The sequence below is a fragment of the Alligator sinensis genome, unplaced genomic scaffold (assembly GCF_000455745.1).
Source record: "Alligator sinensis unplaced genomic scaffold, ASM45574v1 scaffold969_1, whole genome shotgun sequence".
Taxonomy (NCBI): Eukaryota; Metazoa; Chordata; order Crocodylia; family Alligatoridae; genus Alligator; species Alligator sinensis.
The window spans coordinates 332,917-346,323 of record NW_005842739.1 but is presented as its reverse complement, the minus strand read 5'-3'; the positions used below and the strand labels follow the sequence as shown (position 1 = coordinate 346,323).

At 47.4% G+C, this 13,407-nt stretch overlaps 1 protein-coding gene across 1 annotated transcript in view; it reads left to right on the top strand.

Annotated features, from left to right (window-relative positions):
- The window catches only part of KIAA0319 (KIAA0319 ortholog), a 62,125-nt gene that overhangs the window by 28,835 nt on the left and 19,883 nt on the right, over window positions 1-13,407 (top strand). Inside the window, exons 11-14 of the mRNA XM_006034434.3 lie at window positions 8,795-8,943; window positions 9,912-10,063; window positions 11,132-11,270; window positions 12,244-12,403. Of these exons, the coding sequence (XP_006034496.1) occupies window positions 8,795-8,943; window positions 9,912-10,063; window positions 11,132-11,270; window positions 12,244-12,403 (600 nt within the window). The remainder of the gene's footprint in view (window positions 1-8,794; window positions 8,944-9,911; window positions 10,064-11,131; window positions 11,271-12,243; window positions 12,404-13,407) is intronic.

Genomic DNA, 13,407 nt, shown 5'->3' with positions numbered 1-13,407 from the left:
ACTCCAGCAAGAAGCTGTGGGGAGCAAGTCTGTCTGGTTTAGGGAAGCCACAGAACTGCTCCTGGCTTGCTCCTGCCATGTGCTGCAGCTAGAAGCTTTGCAGGAATCCCAAGTTGGCTAGGGGCAGTAGCACACAGGTTCCTTCTTTCAGTGCCGTCTCTCTTCCTGGCTTCCCCCAATTCCCAGTTTCCCCTGCTGTTTGGGAGAAAATGCTGGAAGGAGGGAAGTGCTCACTTCCACCACTGTCCCCAGTAAAGCTGGGTTCCCTGTACATCTGCCCCCCACAGCATTGGGCAGGGGCAGGTCAGGAGAATCTCTGGGGCTTTCCTTTGCCCAGATCAGCTGAGGACAGCAGTGGAAAGTGTAGGCAGGTGGGGGTGCAAGTGATGGGGGTAGGTGGTGAGGTGGCGGAGACAGGCATAGGCTAGGAGAGGCAGGGCAAGGGGTAGAGATCAGAAAACTGACCTTCTCCACTCCCAGCAACTCACCTCCCTATTGCCTGCTGCTCTGCCGCTACTTTCCCCACCACAGTAATGGAAGCGACAAATTTAAGATGATCCCCAAATAATTAGATTCTAGACACGGACAATCATAACAAATTTATAATTTTATATGTCTAGAATCTAATTATTGGGGGGGTCATCTTAAGTTTGAAGTCATCTTTGATTCAGATAAATATGGTAATATACAGGTCCCCTGTGCGCTCCTAGAACTAGACGTCTCAGTGAATAAACCTGACTGAATAATCCAATCATGTCATTGTTTTTTATACATACAAAACAAGTAGTTTCTTAATAAAAAGGACCAGATACTAACCCTTGCAGCTTTCACTCTTATGACTCAGTGGGCACGTCTAACATGAGACACATTAACATGCATTAGCCGAATTTAATGTGCATTAAGTGCGCACGTCTACACATGCATGCTCATAATGCGCATTAAAAATGTTGAATTTGGGTTAATCACATCTAAATATGACACCTAAAAATGCAGGTGCAAATTTAGATGTGATTAGTTAAAGCGCATTGACACATGCGTAGATGCTACGTGGCACTAACTTTAGTGCCAGGTCTGCCCAGCCACTAGGGAGCTGGCCTGAGCCCAGTCCCAGGGCTCCTGGTTGGTCATCTCTCTTCCCTCCCCCAGGGCTGGGCTTCTCTCTAGCAGCCCCTAGCTGCAGGCTATAAAGTCCTGTGGCCATTTTGTACCCTGGGGCGCACACAGCTGAAGCCTGCACAAGACTGCTGTTCTGTGCAGGAGCCCAGCAGGACCCATGTGCCCCCCTGGACAAGCCACAGGCTGCCTCTGCCTAGTCTGTCCCACTCCAGAGCTGCTGCTTGGCTACAGGGGAATGTTGCAAAGGGCTGCAGCTTGCTGCACCCCTTGCTCAGCCCTGAGATGTCCCCAGGGCTGCTGCCTGGCTGTCTCTGGCAGCAGGACCAGCATCTGCTCCCGGCTGCTGCTCACCCCATCTGTTTCTTGTGCTTGCAGGTCCTGTGGTAAAGTGCCTCTGCCATGCAGCTCCCAGTCCCTGGCTGTGGCCCTGTGCTAAGCACTGCTGGCAGCTGTCCAGGGCCAGCTACACAGGGACAGCCACACGGGTCCAGAGAAGTAGAGCTGTACAACTATGTCACTCCAGCCCTGCCCGCATGTGCACACCTGTGCCAACTGTCAGGGCTCCCAACTGGACCCGGGAGGAGGTGGATGACCTTGTGGTGCTCTGGGGCTATGCTCATGTGCAGAGGCAGTGTGCATGGGGCAGGCACTTGAATGCCTACAGTTGAGGCCCTGTTTGGTGGGATGCGGGAGCGAGGGCACTCGTTTGGCGTGGCAGTGCTGCATAAAGGTCAAGGTCTTGCAGGCACAGTGGATGGCCATGGTCAACTTCAATCATCAGTCCAGTCATGCCCAAAAGTTGGTGCCCTTTATGCAACAGTTGACCCACATTTGGGTGCCCCAGAAGACAGGCCTCACCCTGCGAGTGCCACCAGCATGGGCAGCCTGGCTGAGCCCTTGCCTCTCCCTGATGCCTCTGGTGACACGTCACCAGAGGAGGGGATCTTGAGCCTTTAGCACCCTGCCCCATCCTTCTCCATGGCTGCTGCATTCACTAGCAGCTTGGGGAGCCCTGCCCAGTAGCTGCCTTACCCTTGGAGCAGCCCCAGACCCTGAGGTGACCCCAGTGAGGTGACCATCCAGTCTCCTCTTGAAGTTTTCCAGGGTAGGTGATTGCACCACCTCTGGAGGGAGTTTATTCCACAGTCCGGACAGGAACTGTGAAGAAAATTTTCCTAGTGTTAAGCCTGAAACGGTCTTCCAGGAGTTTGTGGCCATTACTCCTGGTTTTCCCCAAGGGTGCCCTGGTGAACAGTTGTTTGCTGAGCCCTTGATGTGTTCCCCTGATATATAGTGGTAGGCTGCTACAAAGTCCCCTCTCAGTCTTCTCTTTTTTAGGCTGAAGAGACCCAAGTCCCTCAGCCTTTCCTTGTATGGCTTTCCTTGGATTGTTGACCCCCAGATGGAGCACTTTATAATGTTGAACTTCATCTGGTTCTGATCCACCCAACTTGCCAGTGTGTCTAGGTCTGCCTGTATCTGCAGGGTATCCTCAAGCGTGACCACACTCCCCCATAACTTGGTGTTGTCCATGAATTTGGCCGGTGAGCTCTTCACCCCCACATCCAAATCATTGATAAAGATGTTGAAAAGCACCAGACCAACCACGGACCCCTGAGGGACATCATAGGCTACTTCTTGCCAGGACAAAGAGATCCATTCATTAGAACTCTCTGGGTCTACCCCACAGCCAGCTTCCTACCCACCTAACTGTTGAGCAGTTAAGCCTGCAATCCTCCATTTTTCCCATGAGGGCATCATGGGGTACCAGATCAAAGGCCTTTTAGAAGTCTAGGTATACAGCGTCAACTTCCTCTCTCTTATCCAGGTGGCGAGTTACCTGGTCATAGAAGGAGATGAGATTGGTAAGATGAGACCTGCCTGCAACAAAGCCATGCTGGCTGTCATTCACAATCCAACCTTCTACAAGCATATTGCACATAGATTCCTTGATGAATTTTTCCAGGCTTTTCCCTGGGATAGAAGTTAGGCTAATTGGCCTATAGTTGCCTGGGTCTTCCTTCCTCCCTTTCTTGAAGATGGGCACAACATTGGTCTCTTCCAGTCTTCAGGGACTTCCCCCAGGTGCCATGAGTTTTGGAAGAGTTTCATCAGAGGTTCCATGATGACTTCAGCCAGCTCCTTCAGCACTCTTGGATGAAGTTTTCATAGATTCATAGATACTAGGGTTGGAAGGGACCTCAACAGATCATCAAGGTCAACTCCCTGCCTAGGCAGAAAAGAGTGCTGGGGTCAGATGACCCCAGCCAGCTGCCTATCCAGCCTTCTCTTAAAGACCCCCAAGGTAGGGGAGAGCACCACCTCCCTTGGAAGCCCATTCCAAATTTTGGCCACCCTTACTGTGAAGTTTTTCTTGATATCTAACCTAAATCTGCTCTCTGTCTGTTTGTGACCATTGTTTCTTGTTACCCCAAGAGGAGCCCTGGTGAACGGAGCATCTCTGATCCCTTGCTCCCTTGCAGGACTATACTCTCCTGCTGCTCGCCCAGCTGGGGCAGGGAGGCGCGGGATGGTGCCAGTGTGCTGCCTCAGACAAGCAGCGCGCAGTGGCAGAAGCTGCTTCAGCCTCCCCCTGCTGCAACCCCTAATGAATTTATAGGCAGCCACAAGATCACCTCTCAGCCTTCTCTTGCGGAGGCTGAAGAGGTCCAGGTCCCTCGATCTCTCCTCATAGGGTTTGTCCTGTAAGCCCCTGACCATATGAATGACTCTCCTTTGGACCTTCTTGAGTCTATCAACATCCTTCTTGAAGTATGGCACCCAAAACTGGACTCTGTACTCCAACTGTGGGTCTGACTAATGCCGCACAGAGGGGAAGTATCACTTCCTTGGTCCTATTTGCCATGCATCTGCTGATGCATGATGAAGTGCTTTGCTAATGATTTTGTCACACTGATGACTCATGTTTATCTTGGAGTCCACTATGACTCTGAGATCCCTTTCCGCTTCTGTGCTGCTGAGAGGGTGACTTCCCAGCCAGTAGGTGTGCTGGATATTTTTGCGCGCTATGTGCAGCACTCTGCATTTGTTCTTGTTGTACTGCATCCTCTTGTGTACTGCCCACTTTTCTAACTTGTCCAGGTCTGCCTGCAATTGTTTCCTACCCTCTGGAGTGTGCACTTCACCCCACAATTTAGTATCATCCACAAACTTGGACGGAGTACACTTCACACCCACATCCAAGTCACTGATGAAGATATTGAAGAGTACACGTCCAAGGACCAAACCCTTCAGGATGCCACTACCTACATCCTTCCAGGTCGATACCGACCCATCTACTACTGCTCTCTGGGTGTGACCGTTAAGCCAATTTGCCACCCACTGCACCATATAAACATCTACATCACAGCCTCTTAATTTATTTATGAGAATGGGATGAGATACTGTATCGAAGGCCTTGCTAAAATCCAAGAAAATGACATCCACCTCTACTCCTGCGTCTAAGTTCATCTGGTCCTGCTGACTTATAAATGTCTAACTTTTCTAACTGATCATGTATCAGCTCAATGTCAACAAAAGGAAGGCTGGTCATTTCCACCATGCCCATTCTGAACCTTATCTAGTATGATTTTCCGCTTAGTCTGGTGAAATACTGAAGCAAAGTAGTCATTCATGAGTTCAGTTTTCTCCTGAATGTTGGTAACCAGCTGTCCTGAGTTGTTAAGCAATGGTTCCACGCTTCCATTTGTTTTCCTCCTGTTCCCTACATACCTAAAGAAGGACTTCTAATTGTCCTTGATTTCTGTCACTATTTTAAATTCAGTCACCACCTTAGCCTTTCTAATCTGGCTGTATAGTCCTCCTTGGGGACTGTCCCAAGCTTCCATTGTTTGTATGCCTCTTTCTTCTTTTTCAAGATGACCATGATTTCCCTAGTAAGCTAAGAGGGCTCACCAGCCCTTCTCCTACCTTTCCTCTTCATGGGAATGTACTTCTTTTGTGCTTCGAGGCTTGTGTCCTTGAGGAACGATCACTCTTCATGCACTCCTTTCGCCTTCAGTCCCTGGTCCAACAGTGCTTCCCCTACTGTTACTCTGAGCCTGTTGAAATTTGCTTTTTTGAAGTCCAAAACTTCAATCCTGCTAGCTGATTTGCCTGCCTTGTGATGGACAGTGAATGTGATAGTTTCATGGTTGCCGTCACACAGGCTACCCTCTACATTGAAGTTGTTCACCAACTTGTCTCTTGTGGTCAAGACCAAGTCTAGGAAAGCATTACCTCTGGTTGGCCTGTGCACTTCCTGAGTCAGGTAGAGCTCTTCGATACAGGAAGCAATGCGACCGATCTGACTTAACCAAGTGTTCCTTCCAAGAGATGTATGGATAACTGAAGTTACCCATGACGACCATGTCCCGTGTGCACATGGCCTTTGACAGTTCTTGAGAGAACTCCAGATCAAGATTCTCCCCCTGGTTTGGTGGTGTGTAATATACACCTACAGTTAAGTCTCTCTCACTGCAGCCCCCAGTAGTTTGACCCAGAGGGTTTTGAGCCACTTTTCTTTGGAGGTGATGTTGGCCTCCAACGAAGTGTACTGCTCCTTCACGTAGAGAGCTACACCTCCACCTTTCTTCCCTACTCGGTCCCTTCTATGCAGGGAGTAGTCCTTTATGGCTGTATTCTGATCATGTGAGGAGTCCCACCATGTAATCCCTACTAGATCACAATGCCCACTGAAGAGTAGGTGGGCTAGCTCCTCCTGCTTGTTCCCCATGCTCCTGGCATTAGTGTACAGGCACCAAAATCCTCCAATTGAGACCCTCGATTTCTTGTCACACTGAGGTAGAACTATTCCCTAAGCTCTTGCAAGTGTGGCTCTCCTAGTGTCCTCAACTTTGGAGCTTTCTTGTGTGCTGGTCCCTGGGCATGCTGCAGTCAGTGTTTCCCTGTCCCTTGGTGATCTTAGTTTAAAGCCCTACCTAGAAGATTGACCATCCTGGCTGAGAACAAGGACTTATCCCTCCATGTGAGGTGGATGCTGTCTCTTCCCAGGAGTCCTCTCTCCCTGAAGTGTGCGCTGTGATCAAAGAAACTGAAGCCCTCTCGGTAGCACCACCACCAATTGTCAGTTCACTTTTTTGACGCATTCTTCCCTCCTAGGTCTGTGGCCTGAAACTGGGAGCACAGAAGAAAAGACTACCTGTGCCTCCAACCCTTTGAGCCCAGCCCCCAGAGCCCTATAGTCACTCATGACCCGATCCGGATTACTCCTGGCTGTGTCATTTGTGCCCACGTGGATGAGGAGCATGGGGTAGTAGTCGGAGGGCCCGATGAGCCCAGGGATCCTTTCCATAATGGCCCCATGGAGGCAGAAGACCTCACAGGCTAGGGGGTCTAGATGGTAGATGTTCGCTTGGTGCCCTGCAGGAGGGAGTTACCCACCACCACCACTCTCTGTCTCCTCTTGAGGGTGGCAGTTCACTAACTACCCACCTCCTCCAGTGCCTCCATCGGTGCCTCCTCATGCATGATGAGGGGAGCATACCTGTTGCACAGTGCCAGGGGAGGGGCAGCCCTAGCTCTACATGTCCTGGAGCCTGAGACAACCATCTTCCAGGTAGCTCTGGATGGGTCTTTTTGGCTAGCCTTCTTGTTGGCCACCTTCTCCTCTATCTTCTCCTTCATTCTTCAGGAGAAGAGCCTGACTGTAGTAGTCATCAATCTCCTGCTTGTGGGCCCTGATGGCATGAAGTCTGCCTACCTGGCCCTGGAGCTCAGTCACCTGGGACTCCAGGCACTTCATTAAGAAGCATATACCACAGGTGGGGGTGACCTTGCTCCCATTCCCAGTTGCTGGTAGCAGCGCCAGGCAGCTCCTGCAGCCCAGTGCCAGGGGCTCCATCTGGGTGGAGGACTGAAACATGGGTTCCATCTGGGTGGCGGCCTCAGTGATGCAAGGGAAGGGAACACCAGCTGGGGCTGAGGCGGGAAGCCGTGAGGTACGATGCACTCCCACCATTGTATGATAATAGTCTATACAACTACCTTGGAACTGGCCTGTGAACTGCCTGCAAACTGCTTCCCCTGTTTTCAGTCTCCGTTTGCTGGCTCCCTGGTCACAGCAAGCCAGCTGTGAGGGTGGGCTCAGCTGGGATGCAGGGCTCAGCTGGCCGCTACCAGGGCCCAGGCCTGCCTGGCCAACTTACCATGGTTCCAGGAAACTTGTGTACAGCTGACCCCCAATCTGAGACTGGACAATGCACAGCCCCTGATGCAGAGCATCTTATCTCTGAAATGTTGCAAACTCTCACAAAAGGCTTCTGTCTCTTGCCTCTGCAAGGCCAACATCTGGATGCAGGGGAGAGCTAACCAGCCCCAGTGGGGATGTTGCTTTATGGTCACCACCACCCACTGCTGGAGCAGTTCGGATGCACCAGCAGTGCACCAGGACTGAATCCTGCTGCTCCAGTGGCTGCTGGTGGTGGTGGAGGCACAGGAGTAGGCCTGGTGGATGGAGGATGTCACCCAGATGGAGGCGTGGGACTGGGCCCAGTGGGACCATTGAGCTCACATGGGGGCCCTGGAGCAGGATTGCCTGGAGCAGCTCCATCAGCAGGGGGATGCCAACCACCAGGCCATGGAGTCCCTCTTGACCCTGACAGCCATATACATGTCCCCTGCTGCCCAGCCCCTGCCCATGGCCTCAGAGGGCCCCTTGATTCTGCCTGCTAGCCCACTGCAGGCCCCTGCCTGGCCCTGGGAGGAGGTCCTAGGGTACCTCCTGCCCACCAGACCCCCTGGCCCACTCCCCAGCCCAGACCTGCTGCCATCTGCCTGGGCCCAGCCCCACTGCTCTCCCCTGCACCATGTGGCCAAAGACCCAGGGCCAGCAACATGGCCAGTAGCAGCACAGGGCACTGTTCATTGCTGGCAGGGACCAGGTTGGAGCAGCAGGGCACTTGGTACTGTAAGCAGGGCCAGGAGCAGCTCTGGCATGGGGATGCAGGGTAGGCAGGGAGGGAGCTGGTGCATGCTGCCCCTGCACTGGCTCATGGCTTCTAGGTAAGGAAGGGGCTGGCTAGGGATCAGAGCTTCCAAGATGGCTGCCAAATGCTGGCAGCTGGGTCTGGTTTCAACATGGCTCCCAAGTACTGGCAGCCATGTGGCTGGAGCTCCTGCCGGTGGCCGCAGGGGCACATGGCAGGGCTGAAGGGACTTGGGACTTACTTCAGCGCCAAGTACACTAACTTTGGTCCCAAGTCCCTGCATGTGTAGATGCCTGCCAAAAATCACTTAATGCACATTAGCTTAATGTGAATTATATTTAGTTGTGCTTATTTGCACATGTAGATGTGCCCAGTGGGCACTTTGTTGCTGGTTCTCAGCATATTAGGTTATTGCACAACATTTTTCTGACTATAGCATAGATGTTCATAAGTGCTGTTGAAATGTTAGAGGAGAGAAGTGGATAGTACTTTCTGCTGTCTTACCGACTTTGATGTATGACCTTGGATTCTTCCACATTCCTTGGTTTAACTCCCTGTAAAACCACTAATTCTGTGGATCAGATTCATGCTTGGTGCAATACCTGTACAGGCAGTGCTTAGATCCTATGTTTTATAACTACCTTATGCAAGCAAATAGAAAGGATAACTGAGTAACACTGAGGATAAAATATGGCCTATAGTCAAGATTTTTTCTGGCTATGGTGTTTCAGTGGGCCAAGTACTCTGCAAATGGAAGACGTTGACAAAGCAGTGGCAACAGTGACTGGACTACAGATTGGTACCTATCACTTCCGGCTGACAGTGAAAGACCATCAGGGATTAAGCAGCACAGCTACACTCTCTGTTACTGTTAAGGAAGGTAAATTGAGGCACATCTGAGGTATAATGTGACTTGCTACTTAATTTGATTGTTTACATTCCAAAAGTAAACTCAAGAAAACCTACTGGACTAAGACTACTATTTCATAAAGATGTATTCTTCCTTGTGTTACAGCACTATGTTTATTTACTTACTGTGGTGTTTCTTTTAAATTAAGTGTGTGTGTGTGTGTGTGTGTGTGTGTGTGTGTGTGTGTGTGTGTGCTGAAAAAGATTATGTTAACTTTGGCATGGATTGTTTTTGATATTATTCTACTCTCAGGATGTTAGTGGTACCCTGCTGTGAATGAAAGGGATGCTGAGGAAATTTAGACTCTCAGTGTACCATATTCAAACTGAAACCTCACAGTAAACAGATTTACTTATTTTTGTGCAGTATTGAAATAAAGAAACAATGTTTTTGTGTCCCTCCTTCTCCACAATCTCAGAGAGTCTTGGGGAATTACAATGCCATTTTCCTGATATTCTGTAGAACCAGAATGGGGGGGAGGGTCGGAATTCAGTGTGCATCGCATCCTAGTTTGCAGATGACCAACTGCAGCACTGATTGCTGTATTTTGGTCTGAGTAGGCTGGGAGCAGTTATCCTACACCCCTCTGTAAAGATGAGGGTGGTAGTAATCAGTTTTACTGTTGGTAAATCAGCTTTAGCTGTTTGGTCAAAATATGGCTACACTCCCGTGAGCTTATCTGCACTAGTGTCATTTGTATTTGATGCGCTTTGAAAGATTATGGGCTTCCAAGAGAGGTGGTGCTATCACCTAGCTTGGAGGTCTTCAAGAGGAGGCTAGATAGTCACCTGGCTGGGGTCATCTGACCTTGGTCCTCTTTCCTGCTAGGAGCAGGGAGTCGGACATGATGATCCATTGTGGTCCCTTCCAACTCTACAATCTACAAATCTATAATATAATATCCTCCTAGTTACTCTTTTTTGTGATTTTTTTTAAAGAAAACAATACTCCTCCTCATGCACATGCTGGAGGCAAACAAATCCTGGTGCTTCCCAATAACTCTATTACTTTGGATGGCTCAAAGTCTACAGATGACCAAGGGATTATGTCATATGTGTGGATTCGTGATGGCCAGAGTCCAGCAGCTGGGGTAAGTATTGTAGAAGTGTTTTTTTTAACTGAAGTCAAATTTTGCTCTCACTTACCTATTATGTAACCCTGGTGACTTCAATGTTCCATGCTGGCATGTGTTCAGTGAGTTAACTTAGTTATAGGTGTTGCATTGGCTTTTACTTAACTCTATCAATACCAGAAATGTCTTTTTTACCCTGGCCCTTTAATCATGTTTGCTGAGTATATTTAGTTAGGAGGACCACAGCAGTGAGGACTGAGATGCAAAGGAACCTATATAGAAAGGCTGGAGATATGGTCATGAAACTAAAAATGTAGTTCATCTGGGATAAATACAAGCTTATACATCTAGGGAAAAATAATCTGAAACCCAGATGGCACAGAGAAGAAGTTTCTTGAAATCCAAAGATGCTGATGAATACTGTGGAAGGATGGCAGACAAATCTGACACGAACTTGCAATGTGATATACACGCATTGCATCATAGACCACAGTGATAATCTGCTTCAAATGGACAATGACAACATTGGCACCAGAATGCATGTATGGATCTGAGCTCATCAGTATCAGAAAGATGGTAACGTGCTTGCAAAAACTGAGGTGGGAGGAGGGGAGGGAAAGCAAAAACAAGTGTGGAGCAGAAGAAAATAATTTATGTGGGTACACACAAAAAAACCCTAAATAATTTTAGCTTATTTATAATAGGTGTCGATGGAAATAGTCTGCAGGTACTTGAAGGGTATAAACATTAATAGAGGAGGAGAATTATTTAGGAACCAAAGAACTGGAGCTAACAACAATAAGGAAAAACTGAGAAACAAAAATGTAGCCAAGTGAGCATGTCCACCTTGAACACAAAATCCTCTTTTATCAAACTTTACGGAAAGTATACAAACTGCATGTGCAGATATGCCTAACTAATGCCTCTACAGTCACACTAACCCATTATAAACTTTGGGAAGGATTTACTCAAGGTGGCCTCTTTCTTATTTTATTCTAAAGTCTAAGGCAAGTATCCACCTAGGTTGACATAGCCTAAGGCAAAATTAGTCCCAGGAGTATAATCATCTTCTCCCATGTTTTGCAGGATGTAATTCATGGCTCAGACCACAAGCCAGTACTGCAACTAACCAATCTTGTGGAGGGAACATATATCTTCCACTTGAAAGTGACTGATGCTAAAGGAGATTCAGATATTGACACCGCTACTATTGAAGTGCGGCCTGGTATGATAATTAAAAGGTCATCTATAAGTAGTGTGAAACTCCATGTTCTTTTGATGGTTGGGTGGGCAAGATCCTGTCAAGTTAAAACTTGTTGGTCTGATTCTCCACAGCCTTGTGGGGGTGATGCTCAAATTGGATATAAAACACTATCATATTCCTGCCCTTACACCGGTGATACCAGTATTGAGCCACTTTACCCAGGTATTAATGGCTGCACCCGTTGCATAGCAGTGGAGAATCATGCCCCTGCATAGCAGTGGAGAATCATGCCCCTAGGGTTTTTTTAATTGTTTCCTTGCCTGTATTACAAATGTCAGCTTTGTTTAACCTGAAAGATTTCTAGAAGTCTAATTGATTTTTTTTCACTATTTATACTGCTTGCTTGTGGGGTTTTTTGTTTTTTTTTGCATTTTAATCCATTGTGATAATGAAAATAGACAAATGATGACCTTTATTAGTCATTTTCCTTTTAGTCACACGTACTGATTCTTATGTCTAAACTCCACATTTTACTGTTTGAGTGCTTAAAACTGAAATGGATTATATATTTGTTTAAACAAGTCTTCATTTCTTTTTTTATTTCATTATTTAAAGCCTGGAAACATTCTTCTGTTAGTCTTGTGTTTTTTATAGAATCCTCTTTGGGGACGGGTGGTGTTGTGGGGAAGGCGTGAAGTGGGAATTTGATAGATCTTAATATTCTATTTTTGTCTTTGTCACCAATTTTCTTTGTTTTCTGTGGGCAATTTTAGTTTCTGTGACTTGTTTTCTTCTTTGAAGAATCAGAATAATCTCACTAGGTTGCTGCGAGGCCTATAGTGTTTGCCCTTCTATAGTGCTTTACAAGGTATTGTCAGATTTAACCAAATCTACATTTTTGAGGCAAATTTACTAGATAACTAAGTAGTCCTTTGGATCAATACTGAAATACCTGCAGGTCTTCAAACAGACAGCATGTATTTTGGTTTTTCAGACCCTAAAAAAAATGGTCTGGTGGAGCTTATATTGCAAGTTGGAGTTGGCCAGCTGACTGAACAACAAAAGGACACTCTTGTGAGACAGCTAGCGGTGCTACTGAATGTCTTGGATTCGGACATCAAAGTTCAGAAGATACAAGCCTATTCAGATTTAAGGTACAAAGACAGTGTGATGCTTGGAACTATGAACATGACACCTGGCTCAGTCTCTTCTGCAACACTCCAAAACAAAGGAGTATATAAAGAATTCTTTAAAAATATAATTATGGCAAAAAGTGCATAGTTGGGGTCATGAGGCTGTATAAGCATCCAGGGTCAAGTGGCCAGAGAAAGACCCTGAACAGTCACTCACCTAGATAGTTGTTAAAGGGGTATTGCTTGGGTTAAAGCCTGCTTGTTTGTCTGGACTTTTACACCTTTGGCAGCTGCTTGTGCATGGCAGAGCAAGGAGTTTAATAGCCACCTCTTACCCTTTCCAGGTAGTGCAGCCAAGAGTGGTCCTGGACTAAGGGTTCTTCCTATTAAAAGTGTAGGCACTGAGGGAGGAAAAGGGAGACTTAGCCTGGTTAAACAGTGGGGTCTTTGAAATGTGCATGTTCTGAAAAGACGAGGAAGTCCAATGCAACTGCTTCTTGGGATAGGGCAGTCCTGCCTGATCAGCTTTTTGCAGAATTATCTACCATGTTTTTCACTTCTGTGCAAGGGCACTGGGCTTGTACATATTTGTAAAGTACTATGATCAGGTCTAGGCTAAAAATTTGCCCTTCTTGGGGACGCTAATTTTTCTTAACATTTCTGAACTGAAATTCAATTATCAGTATGAAATCCCTTTGCCTGGTAGTAGATTATATCACCTATATTACCTGATATAAGCTAAATTGGGCAAGCACTTGTTTGCCAGTCTAAAGTGTGTCTATATTAGGAGGATTTGCTGTCTTACCTGCAATGTATTGGCCATTTTTGTATACTTGGTTTAAGAAATTACTCTGCATCACTAATTTCACTTCCAAAGTGGGAAATTAAGCTGCTGGGCCCTCCAAACCTACTCATACTTTAGCAAAGGGTCAACACTGTTATTGGCTGGTGTGTCTGACACTGGCCATAATATTATAAGCAAAACCTTTCTTTACGAGATGGCTTTTTCTGTGTCAGTGTTTTGC